The sequence below is a fragment of the Triticum urartu genome, chromosome 3 (assembly GCF_003073215.2).
Source record: "Triticum urartu cultivar G1812 chromosome 3, Tu2.1, whole genome shotgun sequence".
In the NCBI taxonomy this organism is placed as follows: domain Eukaryota; kingdom Viridiplantae; phylum Streptophyta; class Magnoliopsida; order Poales; family Poaceae; genus Triticum; species Triticum urartu.
The window spans coordinates 733396255-733413127 of NC_053024.1; the positions used below are offsets into that span (position 1 = coordinate 733396255).

A 16873-nucleotide genomic window follows, 5' to 3' on the forward strand; every position below is an offset into this window, starting at 1 on the left:
ACAAAGCCCTCTCCCCCTCGGCCAGAGAAAAACAGAGCACTGGGGTGCTCTGCTCGCGAGCGAGGGGTATCTATAGGCACCTCATTGGTCCCGGTTGGTGACATGAACCGGGACTAAAGGGGAGCCTTTGGTCCCGGTTCAAGCCACCAACCGGGACCAATGGTGGTGGGCCAGGAGGGAGGCCCATTGGTCCCGGTTCATCCCACCAACCGGGACCAAAAGGTCCAGATGAACTGGGACCAATGGCCCACGTGGCCCGGCCGGCCCCCTGGGCTCACGAACCGGGACCAATGCCCACATTGGTCCCGGTTCTAGACTGAACCGGGACTAATGGGCTGATGCGGCCTGGACCATAGCCCTGTTTTCTACTAGTGAGAATGCGTCGTAATTTTTTGTAGTTGCCCCAATTGCAAGCTGACCATTGACTCATAACTAAGAGGCACCTATGCTTGTAGGGGCCCAATTGCAAGTCAACCATCAACTCGCAACTCGTACGCGTCGTACTTTTTTGTACTTGCCCAGCTGCAAGTCAACCATCGACTCTCAACTAAGGGGGACATATGTTTGTACCGGACCGAGTTGCAAGACAGCCATCGACTCGCAACTGGGACACGTCATATTTTTTTGTAGTTGCCCCATTTGCAAGTCAACATCGACTCCCAACTAGGGGTAAGTATGTTTGTAGGGGCCCAGTTACAAGTTAATCATCGACTCACAACTAAATATATATAGTTTTCTTGAGCATCCATCAGACGAGAAGATGCATAGGACTTTATTTGTATCTTTTGGGTCTACTTTGAATTTTATAGTAGAATCTTGAGTCAATAGCCTGCCTCCCCCTAAGGTAGTGCAGGACCTGCATCATCAGTATCATTTTTACCATTTTCTTCCTCATCCACGCCCTCACATTATTAAGATACATCTTTGTGTAAGGGAAAGTCTTCACAAGCATAGTAATTTTATCTTGAATTTATGAACATTTTAAAATTAAGTTTGTGTCTGCTTTCTTTAATCGTAACCTGCTAACTGGAAGACACGTAACTAGCTTTTCTGAGGTAAGGGCACGTAACTAGTTTTTCATGGTGGAAAGTAACTAGCTAATCACGAGCTGTTCTAGTTCTGTGTGTTTTTTGCTATGAGCCACGGAATGCTTAACTAGTTTGTACGCACGTCCCGTGATAGCAGGTCAGCTTCCTATCGAGCTGGAATGCTTAAGTAGTTTGTACGTACGCTAAGCTAGCTAGCTAGTTTGCCGAGGCATTACCCACGATGCACTCACGCACAAGCTATGCTAGATTGGCCAATCGGGTTTGCTGAGATAAATGATCTGTGATTTAGTTCATGGCCTGGCTTAAAAAACACTCAAAGAGAAAACAACAAACAAAAGAAACAAAAACAAATGCGGAGATCCACAAATTGATGATAAAGTCAACTTAGATGTGACATAATTATGTCACATCTAGATGAGGCCTAAACACACCCTAAAAGTATCATGTAAAATAAGCTATCTGCTAGTCTTGTGATTAGTAACTAGACATGCATAAATATGTGGTGAGAGATATTATTACTAAGTGTTCATCTTTGAATTAAGAAAATGAAAGCCTTTTTTTCTACTTTCTATTTTCACCACGATAACATTTATCCTACACGTGGCAGTCTTATTAACCATTGTACACATCCTTATATGCCCGGAAGGACAACTAATCATTTGAACGGTGCCCCAATGTACCATGCTCAATGGATCGGGAGGCTCCAGGGGCTGTGTGCTACGTTATTTTCTTTCCGTTCACCATTTGCTCCTGCTGCTTTGCTCATGAAAAAGAAAAGCACTCGGTATTTTTGCTAATTTTGAAAAACAGTTGTTAATAAAAAATGATCGACGATTTATAAATATGATTATAATTTATTTATTTTAATTATGAATTTGATTAGCCAAGGGGGTCCGTTTTCTCAATCTGCTCCCGAGGTAGTCCTTTTTGTCAATTAGATTAGCCAAGGTAATATTTTTGAACAAAAATATGGTTGGATGGAGCTGTCCACTTCAACAAAGCCGATAGGAACAAATTGGTTTCGATGAAAAAATTAGTGCTAAATGGGCACACTAAACCTGATTGGAGCTGTCGCCTGGAGCTGACTGGCCGATAGGATTCTAATCGGCTTCGGCGTGACAAATTGTAGCCAATCGGCTTCACTGTATTATTTAAAAAAGAAAATGGCTTAATATTTCTCTAATTTCTTTAAAAAATGTATTATTGAAAAAAATTAGCCGCATATTATTGGTTAATTTGTTTCTTGTCCTTGCGGCTCGGTGCCTGAATATTATATTATTTATTTGCAGTGTCATCCTATACTCATATAAAAAATAAAATCAAAGTTACGCCTTTATGAATGTAGCATTGTCTACCAGCATGCATTACATAATGAAACTGTGTAAGTGCGTAAAAATATGTGCATGAGATAAAAATAAATAATCGACACTTTTAATGCACCAAAAATCTTGCCCTCGCATTTGCGAGGGCCACCTTGCTAGTTCCCTTTAATAGTAGATATGTGTGTGTGTGTGTGGGGGGGGGGGGACAAAGTAGATATATGGTGCTCCCTCCGTTCCTAAATATAAGTCTTTTTAGAGGTTTCAAATGGACTACAATATACGGATATTTCAAATGGACATGTCATTTTGCTCTATATGTAGTCTCTTGTTAGAATCTCTAAAAGGACTTATATTTAGGAAAAGAAGGAGTATAAGATAAAACATGTATTTTTTTGCAGGAAAAACTTTCTATCCATTCACAATCTTTTAAGGCAGTACAATGAACACAATAAGTAAAAATGGTGTCCAGATCGTAGACCATCTAGCGACGACTACAAGCACCGGAGCAAGCTGAAGGCACGCCGCCATTATTGCGTCTCACTCAGCCCGGCAAACCTTGTTGTAAGTCGTCGTGTTAAGGCACATTAGAATAGTAACCGCCGCCGATCAAGAGAAGCATGAATTAAAGGATCCAACCTGAAGACACACAAATTTAAACGAACGATGATGGCCTGGAATTAAAACCGAGCCAAAGACCAGATCTATCACAGTAATGTATTTGCTATGACCATGCATCACAGAAGCAAATTAGAGAGGAACCAGTCAACCGGCCGGCCGGGTCGCTTTATCATCTCCGCAGTCCTCTGATCACATCCTTGTGAAGCAAAAGCTAGAAGTTGTTGGACGTAAACAAACATGTACTTCCTCCGTCCGAAAATACTTATCAGAGGAATGAATGTATCTAGACATATTTTAGTTCTAGATACATTCGTTTTTATGCATTTCTGCGACAAGTATTTCCGGACGGAGGGAGTAAAAAAAAGCGCCCCAACTTGTTGATCACATATCCTTGTGAGTAGAGTACGTACTACTCTCCTCACGTTGTGCACGTCTTCTCTCTCAAGAGGTTTGAAGATAGGCGCCAAATTGGTCAAAAAGCCGCCCAAAACGATTAGATCAGTCACGTGCTTTCCTCTGCACGGCTTCAGCTTTCAGTTGTGCAATGCGATGGGCGTGCCTTAGTAATCGTACTAAGCTAAAGAGAGTGTGACCAGTCCATCGATCAGATCAGTCACATGATTTCTTCTGCCACCCACCCCATATACTTCATCCGTTGTTCAGGAGAGGAGACGTACCAATCTTCCATTCGCCATGGCCGCCTTCCGCCTCCTCTTCCTCCTGCTTGCCTTCTCCGCCAGCTGCAACAGCATTGCCGCTGCCAGCGCGATGTACAAGGCGAGGGCCAGTGTGATTTTCAGACATGATGCTCGCACCATCGAGGTCAAATTCGTCCTCCCCGCCAGCAACAGCCCAGTCGCCGCTGGGGACGAGGACCTGCAGCTGCGGCAGGAAGCCATGGCGCAGGCCATTACCGTGATCTCTCGCCACAGGCCAGAGACCAGCGACGCCGATAAGCTCAAGTGGGCGCTGGGGGTGGTGAACCTCGAGGCCCGGCGGTGGAAGCCCATCTTCAGAGCCGTCAGCACGGTGCTGGAGAGCGGCGCCGACGACGGCACCAAGGAGGACGCGTTCGCCCAGGCCAAGGAGGAGCTCAACCGCGAGCTCGGCCAGGAAGGTCCCAACGCCCTCAAGATCGACTTCGGGTATATGTGACATGCATCGCCAGTTCCCCACCTCTGCCTTAATTTCTCTGTCAGCCTTAGCGCGCCCAAGATGTCCGTGGTGTTGTTAGTCATGTATAGTGCTCCCGTCCGTGCGCTGCGGCCTGTCGCAGCTGTCGGAGCACCGCCATTATTTCCCTTCTGCTTCGTTCTCGACGCCTTCGGCTGCGGAACGTTTGTGATTGTGCTTGCATTTCCTTAGTCAGCGAGGTGGTTATTTCTTACTCTCTTTGTTCTCCCTGTCTTTTCCATGAGTAGCAACCATGTATGTCTGATTAGTTCACTAATTCACAAGAAATTTAACTAAAATACAAGCAGAAGTAGTTGCCTTTGCCAAATTTTACGAAGGCGCATGACCTTTTTTTTATAGAAAGCCTTCTTGGCGGATTACATTACATTCGGAAATATAGCTACAACATTCACGATCTCATGATTTCGACACAATGCCATATTTTTTTGAGGGAAAGGAGGAATGCCCTCGTCCTCCCGAGTAAGAATCTCTAACAAAAGCAAAAGGAAAATTACAAGACCACAAGCCATAACCGGCCAAAATAGGATAAAATGCCTACACACAAATTCTAGTATTCGCGCCCCTTGACAATAGGATAAAATGCCTACATACAAGTCCACCTCCTGATCGACGCCTCGGACAACGGTCTCGACCCTGAAAGCGGCTCAGCACGGCTCCCCCATGGCGTGGGCGTGGTTCCATCCGTGCCTCCACCCCGGCCTTGGTGTCGCGGTCGTCGTTTCACTCCTTGAGACTGCCTCGAGATGATTCCCTTTGCCAGAAGGTGCGCACTGACGAGGCGAGCTCGTCCCCGGGAATGTCACATCCTCTCGTCCAATGCAGCTTCACGATGACCATTTTCTTCCTCGTTCGCCATGGCTAAGATGACATGCCGGTCTCCGTCTCCTCACGGCACTTTCCGAATCCAGTATGTCGTGCTAGCCTGCTGTACCTGGTTGTCGTCGCCACCGGCCTAGTTCAGGCCACCGCCCTGACCCCTAGGTCCCCGACCGCCGCCGCCGCACATCAACGGACGAAAGTGGCAGCCCATATCCGCCAGTTTTTTGCGGACAAGCTCAACCACCTAAAATGTGAATATTGCTGGAATATAGGCTATCCACATCCCTCTCATCCTTAGAACCAAACACTCGCCATCAACCTAAAAAGTGAATATCCCGCCATCAACCTAAAAAGTGAATATCGCCATCATCCAAGTCAGCAGTATTTTTTAATTAATTGCAGCTGCCTACTGAATCATATACGCAATATATACTTCTAATGGAGTACTAAATGGTTCAGTTTCAAACGTAGGAGTCGAGCAGCCTCTCTTCTTTTTCCAGTTAATACATTTAATACAAATGTTTGCAACCGTAAGAGGCGAATAGTCTCTCTCCATCAAAACAAAAAGCAATGCATCTCGATCTCCCACATACCCCTTGCCTACAAGCACCTCACGGCCGTCCATGGCCAACTACTCTCTCTCATTCAACAAAAAGGAAACCACCTTTTCTCCTAGCTACAGCCGGCGACCAGTAGGCAACCTCCGCATGAGCCCACTCCTCGACACCGTCTGCCTCATCTCCACCTATCTACGTGCGCTGGGTCACAGTTCTGTTGCCGGCCATCGAGATCGTCAAGGAAAGCTTACCTACGGAGGCTCATCTGGGTGCAGAAGCCTGATCTCTTCCTGCTGCCGTCAGAGGCCTCCATGCCAGAAGCTCCACTTGAGCAGCAGCAGTACGTCTCACCGGCCACGACACAATAAGCAGACAACGATTGATCCGCATCGAAAGCTCTGCCCAGAGACATCAACGGTGTTCCATCCCACTGCCGCTGAGTACAGACGGCAACGATGATTTGCAAGATGTCTGGAAAGGCCGAAAGATGTAAGCCAACGAGTAGTACCTTCTTCGTTCACCAACTGCACATGTTGGTGATTTATCCCTTTCATCACTAACGTCTGACCATTTGTGTTTGCAGCTTTTGCATGACATCTAATTATATTAACACCATTTATTTTTGTGATAGATCTGTTCTAGTGAGTGCTGGCACATATGCATTTCATACTTCAGCTGTTTTGCATCATCACCTCATTGTAGTATCCTTGCTAATATTCTTTGTGATCAATCTTCTGCATTATCTATATAGCTTTCAGATGTTTAAAAACATCCCGGCTAGGCGTGTGCAGGGTGTTCCCTTGCTCCTGACCTCCTCCGTCACGCCCATCCTAAATATGTTAAGATGTTGCCTATTAACTGATTCATGAAGTCATTCACTAAGGTGGGCAAATACAATACTCTTCAACAGTACATATATGTGATTCCTTTCTCTCTGTTAATAGTTAAGACATTATTGTGAATTGTACTAACTGATCTTGATTTTTCATATGTGTAAACATTTTTTTGCCTGTTGCATCTCATCCAATTTGGATGAGGCATGGTCAATTATTACTTTTTTTAAGAAAAGGATGGTCAATTATTACTGCACCCTACTATTTTCTCGATGATTTTCTTACACTTATCTATTCCAAGCAGAGTGTGGCAATATATATGCTTATCCAAGAAGAACAGTCACAAAAGGCTGAGGTTAGTGCTTTGACTTTTAAAGAATTGTTTCCTGTTATTACCATGATATAATGTTCAGATCTTGCAATATTTTCACCCCCCACCCCCCTTGGTTTCATAACTGAATGTAATATTAGTTTGCATCAAGGCAGCAGAGGGAGTATTTCAAAATTAAGTCGGTCACATCCAAGTAACATTGATGGCCAAATATAATGATCATGTCTGATGCAGTAAAGGTGACCACCCACTCACTCTATATCTGTGTGTGAGGCTCTATAACTGAGGTGAGACTTTTTTCAACTGATTTATTGGAGATGTTGTCTGCAGATTTAGTGTCCAATGTAGTTGCTCGATGCTTTAGGATACTTTATTTTTTTCACTTAGTTTTTATTTGAGGAATTGTTTCACTTACTTCTGTTACAATACTTCCATATAATATATGACATTGCTATTAAGTTCATTCCACAGTTTTCTTTTGTTAAACGTAGATGCAAACTTAAAGATGGCCGTCCTGTGGTCAATGCAGTTTCATACTTCCAATGTAAATGTGGTTGTTAATTAGTTCTATCATTCTAAGTTTTAACTGAACTTTTTGTAGTTTTATAGATAAAAGATATCTTTCACATTAATGAGGATGATTCTTCATGTGTGGTTCCAGGGATCAGGACACTAAGGCACATTTACAAGTATTCAAACCACTTTTTTTATTTGGATGTCTGGTGCCATTTTGTTTGTTTCTGGGACTTATTATGCATGGGATTTGTTTTGCATCCGCGGCCATCCATGAGGCATATGAAAATGGTTTTATGTATATTATTCAGTGTCACTAAATATATTCTATTTTTTTTGCATTGTTCAATAAATATGTGTCTACTCATTCCCACAGCAACGTGCGGGGTATCATCTAGTTATACCAAGTCATGCTACCATTTGTAAAGCAAACGAGAGGGAAACCATCAGTCACCCCGGCCACTCTTTATCACGTTGGTAGTACCAGCTCAGTCACATCCTTGTGAAGCAAAACTGGAGTCTGGACGTCCACCTTTCTTGCCTCTCTAGTTGAGCGATTTTTTTTTTCAAACGAGTTCAGTTTATAAATTGTTTTCGTCCACAGGTAAAAATTTTCGTTTTTGCCGGCGATGGCTGCAGAGGTTGGAATCGTACCATAGTACAGAGGATCGTATGTGATAGTTCATTTGAAATCTCTAAAAAAGACTTATATCTAGGAGTGGAGGAAGTATCAGCTAGCACACCACATATACTGAGCTTCCTTATTTGTTGATCCATTGTCACCATTCAGTCAAGAGGAGAGATGGACGACCGATCGATTCGATTCGCCATGGCCGTGTTCCTCCTCCTCCTCATGGTTGCTCTCGCCAGAGTCCGCAGCAGCGAGAAGGCCAGCGTGGTGATGAGGTTTGTGTCAGCACCACTAATCTTGACGACGGCGTCGTGCGGCAAGCTGGAGTCGCGTTCGTGCGTGAGCGGCGGCCGGGTCGTTGTGCAGCTACATGCATGTTTGTTTTGCTGGGTCAAACGGCCGTTGTGGAGATGCAGCACAATCATAAGACGAGTGCATGCGTATAGTTAGTGGAGAGCAAAAGAAGGATCAAGCCGTTGTGTGACTTGGCCGGCGTGTGTGCGTAGTGGGTTAGCTTTTTCTTTTAACACACTACAGACGCAAGCGCTCATATAAACACGCATACACTCACCCCTATGAACGCGCACACGCACACCCTACCCCTATGAGCATCTCTGAGAGACTGAGCCGACATATCATCTTGAGATTTTATGAAGTCACTGTAGGCGCCTTGTAGTCAACGGGAATGTCTCCTCCCACTGAAATCGTATCGCCGGAACCACTGTCCACCTAACCATCTCAACCAGAGGATGGTTCACGCGTAGTGGGTTAGCTAGTGCGTACATGCGCGTGGTGGCCCTGACGTGTGTGGCCGTGTGCTATTTAGGCCTAGTTTTTGGCTACGTGTGTGGCCGTGGTGGCCCTGACGTGTGTGGCCGTGAGAAAACGAGTCCAAAACTTGAGCATGGACTCGCCTAGTTACTGCCTACTAGGGCCATGTCTTCAGCATCCGGGGGGCTTGGCATACGTGCCCTGAAAGTTTGCCATGAAAGTTGCATGCCTCTTCGAGGCCAACAACTTTGATTTTTACATTAGCTAAATCTGAGTTTGTATGGGCATGGATAACCAAAACAATGAGCTGCATGACAGTTATTGGATCGGGGTAGACCAAAACAAGATATGTCGAGGCTTTCTGTGGTGTGCAAAGCAACAAACAAATGGTGGGCAATGTGCAGTGGCATGGAACCAGGTGTGCACACCGAAGTGGGCAGGAGGGCTTGGTATCCCTAACTTGAGCTGGCTTGCAGTCACGATGGCCATGGTTAGAAAGGTCCGATCCTACTGAACCGTGGGCTGAGTTCACCATCTCGATGCCTGAACAATCCATGCAGCTTTTTCGTGCGGATGCTAGAGCAACTGTGGGGGATGGAAGAGCGAATCTACTCTGGGAGGAACGATGGCTGAACGGAATGCGAATATAGGAGATTGCGCCGGCCCTGCACAGCGTTGTGGCCAAACGCACGCGCTACTCGCGCACAGTGCAACAAGCTTTTGAGGAAGGCACCTGGGCATTGGACATAGGCCTAGAGCGCACACAGCCGATGCTACATGAATACCTTCAGTTGTGGCCCAGGGTGCGGACAGCACAACTACAGCCGGGATGTGATGACACTATCAGTTGGTCCTGCGACTGGGAGCAAAATGCTTAGCACTCCATGCGCTCAGCCTACGAAGCCAGGTTCTAGGGACGTGAAGTTATCCGGCAGCTGCATTCACGTGGAACTCTGGGGCGCCAATGCGGTGCCGCTTCTTCACATGGTTGGCACTTAAAAATCGTTGTTGGACCTCTGACAAATTAGCACAACGTGGATTGGACCACCAGGAGGCGTGCCCTTTTTGCGACCAAGAAGAAGAGTCAATCCAACACATTCTGCTGCACTGCATCTTTTGCCAGAGAGGCGTGGACGGTGCTCTGTCGGGCATTGGGGAAGCCTGAGTGGGTGCTGGCCCGGCCCAGCTCGCTACGAGAGTGGTGCACTGACAAGGTCTAGAACAAAACAGCCCGCAAAGACGTCAGAACTCTCTTCATGCTAGTGATATGAGAGTTGTGGAAGCACAGAAACGTAATTGTTTTCAACGGTGCAACGCCATCCATAAGGTGCGTGTTGCAACAAGTACAAGAGGAGGGGAAGACATGGAAAAAGGCTGGACTCTTCAAGTGCGACACGGCAGCGTTCTTCGGGGAGTTAACTAGGTGGGCGTGTGTGAGGAGTTAGTTGTCTGTAGGTGCACCGGCAAGGCCGGGTGGAGTAAGCGTGCACACGCTTTGTAATTAACTGCTGTATGAGGGCTTTTTACCCCTCCTTCTTTTATAATATAAAGTACGCACACTCGTGTGTATTCGAGAAAAAATGAGTTGCATGAAGATTGGGAATGGAGGTTATGGGCCAGCCTGAAGCTACTGGGCATTTTTGTCCGAATTAGATTATACTTCTGCCTTTGGATGGAAACGTAAATGCTTTTCTTGTAAAGAAATTCAGAATTATACAACAGCCGGAGTTAATTGATTCCAAAACTTCCACGGTTAGGTTATATATTGGATTTTAGATCAGTGACCAACGGTACAACAGGAGGCGCGGAGGGTGCGGGGCCAGCTTTATCACGTACTAAGTACTCACATAGTCACATCACATCCTGCACGTCTTCTCTCCACGCGCCTGCTGAAGCAAGTGGGCAAGATCGATCAGTCAAAACGGCGCCCAATCCATCAGATATCTCAGATGATTTCTTCTGCCACTCACGCAGCTTTCAGTTGTGCAATGCGATCGGCGTTGCCACTGCCACCACACCATATATACTTAGCTTCCTTGTTCAAGAGATGGATCGTTGTACAGTGTACTTAGCTGCCATGGCTGCCTTCCACCTCCTCTTCGTCCTCGTGCTTGCGCTCGCCGCCAGCAACAGTGCCAGCACAGTGGCCGCTGCGGACGACGATGATGTGCGGCTGCGGCAGGAGGCCATGGTGCAGGCCCTCGGGGTAGTCACCCGCTTCGACCTGGCCAACACCGACCCCGAAGCAGTGAGGCAGGTGAAGCGGGCGCTCGCGGTGCTGGACTGTGAGGTCCAGGCCCACCCCCAGCGGTGGAAGACCATCTTCAACGCCGTTGACAAGGCCATGGATAGCGGCGCCGACGACCGTAGCAGTGAGGAGGCGTCCTCATCGGCCAAGGAGCTGCTGGAGCAGGAGTTCGGCCCGTGTCCGAGATGCCTCAAAAGGGACCTCGGAGTCGAAGATCTGTAAAATGCATGGCAGTTCGCCACCTCTGCCTTTCTTTTTTGGCCTTAGCGTGCCATGTGTGTGCTGATGTTAGTTATGGCGCTCCCGTCCGTGCGCTGCGGCATGTCGCAGTTGTCGGAGCTCCACCTTTACTTTTCTTCTTGTTCCTTCTTCACGCCTTGGGCTGCGGAACGTCTGTGATTTTCCTTGCTTGCTTGTAACCAGTATTTCATTAGTCAGCGAGGTGGCTTCTTTTGTTACTCTGTTAGTGCTCCCTGTGTTCGTCCGTGAATATCTAAGCCAAGTTGAAGCTGCATAGATTATCGTGTGCTCCATCTCACCTAGGACATGTACAATGCATGGCTCATAACATTGTCATGCTGGCTTGAACAATCAGATGTTCGTGAAATGCGCTGCTTCAAAGGCTGAAAAATGTGTCCCTCCAGGTGTACTTTTCTTTTAGCTTGGTGTCCACACTTTATTGAATATTAACTAAAACATGAAGGCGCGCGTTACCGCGCCCGTCTGTCTTTGAGAACAAAAATGCAGAGAAATAGAAAAAAAATATAGGGCAAAGTTCTTGAAAATGTGATATCTGGATTTTACGCAATATTTGTTCATAGTTTGACTTTCAGTTAGAATTGAGCAAATATGACATAGAAGTGCTAATAACAAGCATGTGGTGATTCGTGCAACGAAGCCAGTGTGTAAAACAATACGACACTGATTTGCACACGCGGACAAAGAATTATAAATTCAGATGTACATACATATATTTGTATAGAAAATACAGCAATATGATTTCATGCCCCCACATCAAGCTGCACATCAGACTTTGTAGGAGCTTGAAATATCACATAGTATTTCGATTAAAAAAAATGAAGAACATAACTACCTTAGCAGTGAGCACGACCCAGGCAGTTCTACGAATGTGAGACCAACGAGATGCGTCTAGTAGTACATATTTGAGGTCGCGGACGGAAAAAGATGGGACTGGGATGGATCGGACCCAAGTCCTCGAAGCTGAATTATCTTCGGGTGTGGAGCAGCTGTCTACAGGGCACTGTGGCTCCATGGCTCCTTTTCTCCTTCAAGATCTTCGCAAGGAGCTCATCACCATCCCGGCATCGCTACGCCGCCGCCGGCCGCACGGACAGGAACGAGAGGCTTCGGTCGAAGAACACAAATCCTTGCGATGCGGCGTACATTGGTAGGCCCGCTAAAACAGAGTCATCTCCCTCGCAACTGCGCGGCCCATGTCATTTTGGCCCGATTAGCGACAAGCCGTCCAGGTCAATTGGAGGAGCAGCGGCCCTGTGAGGTTGGGTCAGCCTGCGCGCGCTGTGACGGGCCAGGGAGGCACTGCGGGACGTTCGAGGTACGACCAGTAGATCTGAAGCGTTCGTTAGAGTGATCCTATGGCTGAGAGCTTCAAATCGTTGTGGAGGCTCGTAGGTAGCTGAATCTTACTGTTTTGTAATAGTACTAGGGAGGTTATGTTTTTAAGGTTGGTTATATTTTCACAAAATAGTACTACTCCATAGTAGCGACGAAACAGGAGGTCACCTGGTTTAAGTAGCACAGACTTTCAAAAAAAAAATCGCTAAATAAACTCCTTATTTCGTCTCTTTGTCAAACAAAAAAAACCTCCTTCATCCTAGATGTCCTTTAAAATTAGGGGCGGGTGTATGTGCGTGTATATGAGCGCTTGTGTCTGTACTGATGCTCAAAAAATTGTGTCTTTTCTATTAGTGGTTTTCATATCTGTACACTATTTGGCATGCCTGTAGCCAGGAATACTATGCTTCCAAAAAATATAGCGAAATTCATATTATTTTTTATTAAACAACATTTTTTCAACCTGTAACAGACATTCTATAAACTATAGATGATACCGTACATTGCCGCAGGAACACTGCTAAAAATAGGTAGGTTGAAGATATGGATAATTAGTCCAATGAAATGAATAATTGTGAGATTAATTTTTCGTATATGGTAGCCACACATGATTTGTTGATGTGGAAGGGCCGCATGCATCCAAAAATATGTAGTGACTTGACAGGTTGTTGGTGTGGCGGATATGCATGACTTTTTTGACGTGGAAGGGTTGTGCGCTTAGAAAAAATAGTTAGTGAGGGATGCAAGTATTTAAGAATTTAGAGGATGGAGGACGTTGTGGGACCACCAGCGATGGAATATCTAATTAAGTGTAGTCCACGCGTCATCACAATACTTTTTATTGCTGGACGGATTTAAGACATGAACCAAAAAGTTATTTATCTTTTTTTTGTGAGAAAAAAAGTTATTTATCTTAGGCATAGGTGGGAACCCGATGAACGAGTTCACGTCGAGGGTGGCCCGCTCTTCACGTGGTAGGATCAAATCGGAAGGGATAACTAGTTGTAAGCAGCTGGGATAACTAGCTTTATACCTGCCCAGGTTGGATGCAACCCGTACATTGGGATGGCTGACCGGAGCTACAAGAACTCCAACCCGCTCTTCGAACAATCGCAGAACCATAAATCGAGACTAACCAACACAAAACGGCCGGAACCGTAGAGAACCAATTGCGCCGGGGGGGGGGGGACTAGAGGCTCCTTCTCGCGAATCCGGATGAACTCACAAAAGCAAAGGTAGGAAAGATCTCTCTACCAGTCTTGCTGCATAAGCTTGTAGTTGAATGGTTTGGCAAAAGGTTTCTAAGAGGATGGGGGAGATGGGGTTTTATAGTAGGGACAACTCCGCTTAGCTAGGTGTGAAAATGGTTTTAAAACTAAGCAGGTTTGCATAGCTTTCTTTGGAGAATAAGCAGTCAACTTTGGGAGTTGTTGGAGAGCTCCTCAAAAATTCGCGAAGCCTTAAGAGCTTGGACACCTTCCACGAGAATGACTAGAGCTTTTGACTCACAACTCCAAATGATGTGAGGTTTTTTGCATTGGAAAGTAAATTTGATGTAGCTTCTGATGATATACCCCTATGGCCCCGTCTCTCCATCACATGTGTGTAGCACAACGAAATATCAGGGATAAAAACTGACATCATCAAATTCACTTGAAACTAGTATTCTCCAAACTTGTTCCTCCAAACCGGTTGTTTCAAGAGCTCATAGGTTGTTGGATTTCTTTCATGTGATACCTAAGTTCAACCAAAAAAATGGAGATGAAAGTATAGTTGTGTCCAAAGTATTTCTTTCACCTGATCACTTATTAATTTGGCGCGACTTCTTGTGATTGGACTTATAATTGTTGGGGACTTGTCGATGGTTGTGGTGTCCTCATCATCCTCCCCCTCTTGAAAATTGAGTCATCCTCGAGTCTGATGGTGCAAAGTATGAGGAGAGGTCGAACACATTGAAAGTTGGACTAACTCCATAATCCATCGGAAGGTCAATTTTGTAAGCATTGTCATTGATCTTCGCAAGCATTTTGAATGGACCATCTCCACGTAGCTGCATGTAACGCCCTCGATGCGGCTATATCTCCCACATGTCGAAGCACGACTTAGAGGCATAACCGCATTGAAAGCAATGTCGCAAGTGAGGTAATCTTCACAACAACCTATGTAAATAAATAAAGGGGAAAGGTACATAGTTGCCTTACACTCGCCACGTCACACAAATACATAAATAAGTCCTTACATTCATCCAATACACTCAAGGTCCGACTACGGAACCAAAATAAAGATCAACCCCCAAATGCGACAAAGTCCCCGATCGCCCCAACTGGGCACCACTACTGATCATCTAGGAAAGACACGTAGTATCGTCGTGAGTCCTCATCGAACAACCACTTGAGCTCAGTTGAATCCCTTGGAGCGGTATCATCGGTCCCTGCATCTGGTTTTGGAAGTAATATGTGAGTCACGGGGACTCAGCAATCTCACACCCTCGCGATCAAGACTATTTAAGTGTAACACCCTGAGACCGATGTGTCTGGTGTCTTCCAGTTATTCGTTGTTGTTGCCTTGTCTTTGCTTGCGTGTCATGCATTGCATGTCATCATGTGCATTTCATTTGCATACGTATTCGTCTTATGCATCCGAGCATTTCCCCGTTGTCCGTTTTGCATGCCGGCGCTCCTATGTCCTCCGGTGGTCCTTTCTACCTCTTTTCGTGTGCGGGTGTTAAAAGTTTTCGGATTGGACCGATACTTGTCATGCGGCCTTGGTTTACTACTGGTAGACCGCCTGTCAAGTTTCGTGCCATATGGACTTCGTTTGATACCCCAACGGTTAACCGAGGAACCGAAAAGGCCTCGTGTGTGTTGCAGCCGAACACCTCTCCAAAGTGGCCCAAACCCCACCTAAACCCCCTCCATCCTCTTGGTTGTTCGATCACGATCGTGTGGTTGAAAACCGCACCTCATTTGGACTCTCCTAGCTCCCTCTACCTATAAATATGTGCATCTCGTCAAATTCGCGGATGAAACCCTAGCCTTCCTCTACCTCGCGCCCGGACGAAATCGCCACCGCAGCCCAGCGCCGGCCCATCTTCTCGAGGCCCAGCTCCACTTCCTCCGGCCTGATATTTTTTTCTTGAGAGGGTATATTTCTCTAAGTCCTTAGTATTTTCAGGCTTTTTCTCCGCATCATAACTCTGCATCCGTAGCTTCGATTCGTGCGTGTAGCATATCAAAATGTTTGACTCGACGAGTACATCATTTCATCTCATTGCGTCATTTTCATTTGAGCTCATCTTGATGCCCGAAATGTTGTTGGAAAAGGGCTATGTGATGTTTATGTCAGATCTGTTTCAGCAAATGCACTTTTGTCTTTTTTGCCATGATTAATGTGTGCATGCTATGATCTTGAGCTCTACATGTGTTTTGTAGAATGTCATGCCATCTTTACAGGGGTGTATGCCATGTATTTTTGTGATCTTTGTAGTGACTAGCACAAGCATGCAAAGTAGCTTACTCGATGATGCTGATTTCAGGGACTTGGAATTTCACTAAGTCCTTGCCCTGTCATTATTTTTATGCCATATGTTCATATTGTTTCCTAGTGATCTGTGCCTCTTTTGAGGATGATCAGTAAGGATATTTTGTAGATATTGTGGTGATCTATCCATCCATGTCTTTGTTTGCATTTATGGATCACTCTAGCTTGAGTCAATCGAGCTCTGCTTTTGCTATAAAATGTTCCTGGCAGATTGTTAACATGTTTAGCGATTTTGCCGAGGTTGTTGCTATTGATCCGTGCATGCTATGATGTTGTTCTTGCCATGTATAGCTTCTATGCCATGTCTTCTTGATGGGTGTATGCTTAGTTTGTCATTCCATGCTCTGTAGTGAGTGCATCGAGCTCGTAAACATGCCTACTTGTTAATCTGTTTTGCATGCTCCAGTTTTTCACCAAGTCTGGATCTGTTTATGTTTTTGCTATGTTCACATGCTTGCAATTGTATTTTCTGATCCCTTTTGGCTCATGGTCACTAAGGGACTTTTATTATATGCTTAGAGTAGCTTCATGCTATGCCTTGCTTTTCCACAATATGTTCCTGTAGCATGTAGTTATCATGCTCTAAACTTTGCTTCCTGATGATAAATTCATGATATCCTGTTAATTTCACTAAGTCTGAATCCTGTTATCTTTTGCACTTTTGCCATGATTGTTTGAGCTTGCTATTGAGTGATTTAGCCGTAGTTCAGTGTTCATCTTTTGTCAAGCATCATGAGAGGATCCCTGCCATGTATTTTGTTGCCATGTTTGAGTGCTGTAGCATGTTATTCTTGATGCATTTAGGTGGTCTCGTGCTGTTTATCGCAGACCGGTGCCATATTTGTTTTGCT

General features: G+C 45.5%; 2 protein-coding genes across 2 annotated transcripts; both read left to right on the top strand.

The window, feature by feature from the left end:
- Positions 1-3613: 3613 nt before the first annotated feature.
- Positions 3614-4376, top strand: LOC125547359 (the record flags this gene model as incomplete). Its single annotated transcript, XM_048711259.1, has 1 exon — positions 3614-4376. A coding segment is annotated over one exon (531 nt), but the record flags the coding sequence as incomplete, so codon positions are not given.
- A 6295-nt stretch (positions 4377-10671) lies between these two features.
- On the top strand, positions 10672-11404 carry LOC125549511. The gene has a single exon (XM_048712914.1). The coding sequence runs from the start codon at positions 10686-10688 to the stop codon at positions 11106-11108; it is 423 nt and encodes a 140-aa protein (XP_048568871.1). The 5' UTR covers positions 10672-10685; the 3' UTR covers positions 11109-11404.
- Positions 11405-16873: the final 5469 nt, after the last annotated feature.

What these genes read in the sequence shown, in the direction of transcription:
- LOC125549511 (XM_048712914.1), top strand. Translation starts at nt 10,686, where the DNA reads ATGGATCGTTGTACAGTGTACTTAGCTGCCATGGCTGCCTTCCACCTC.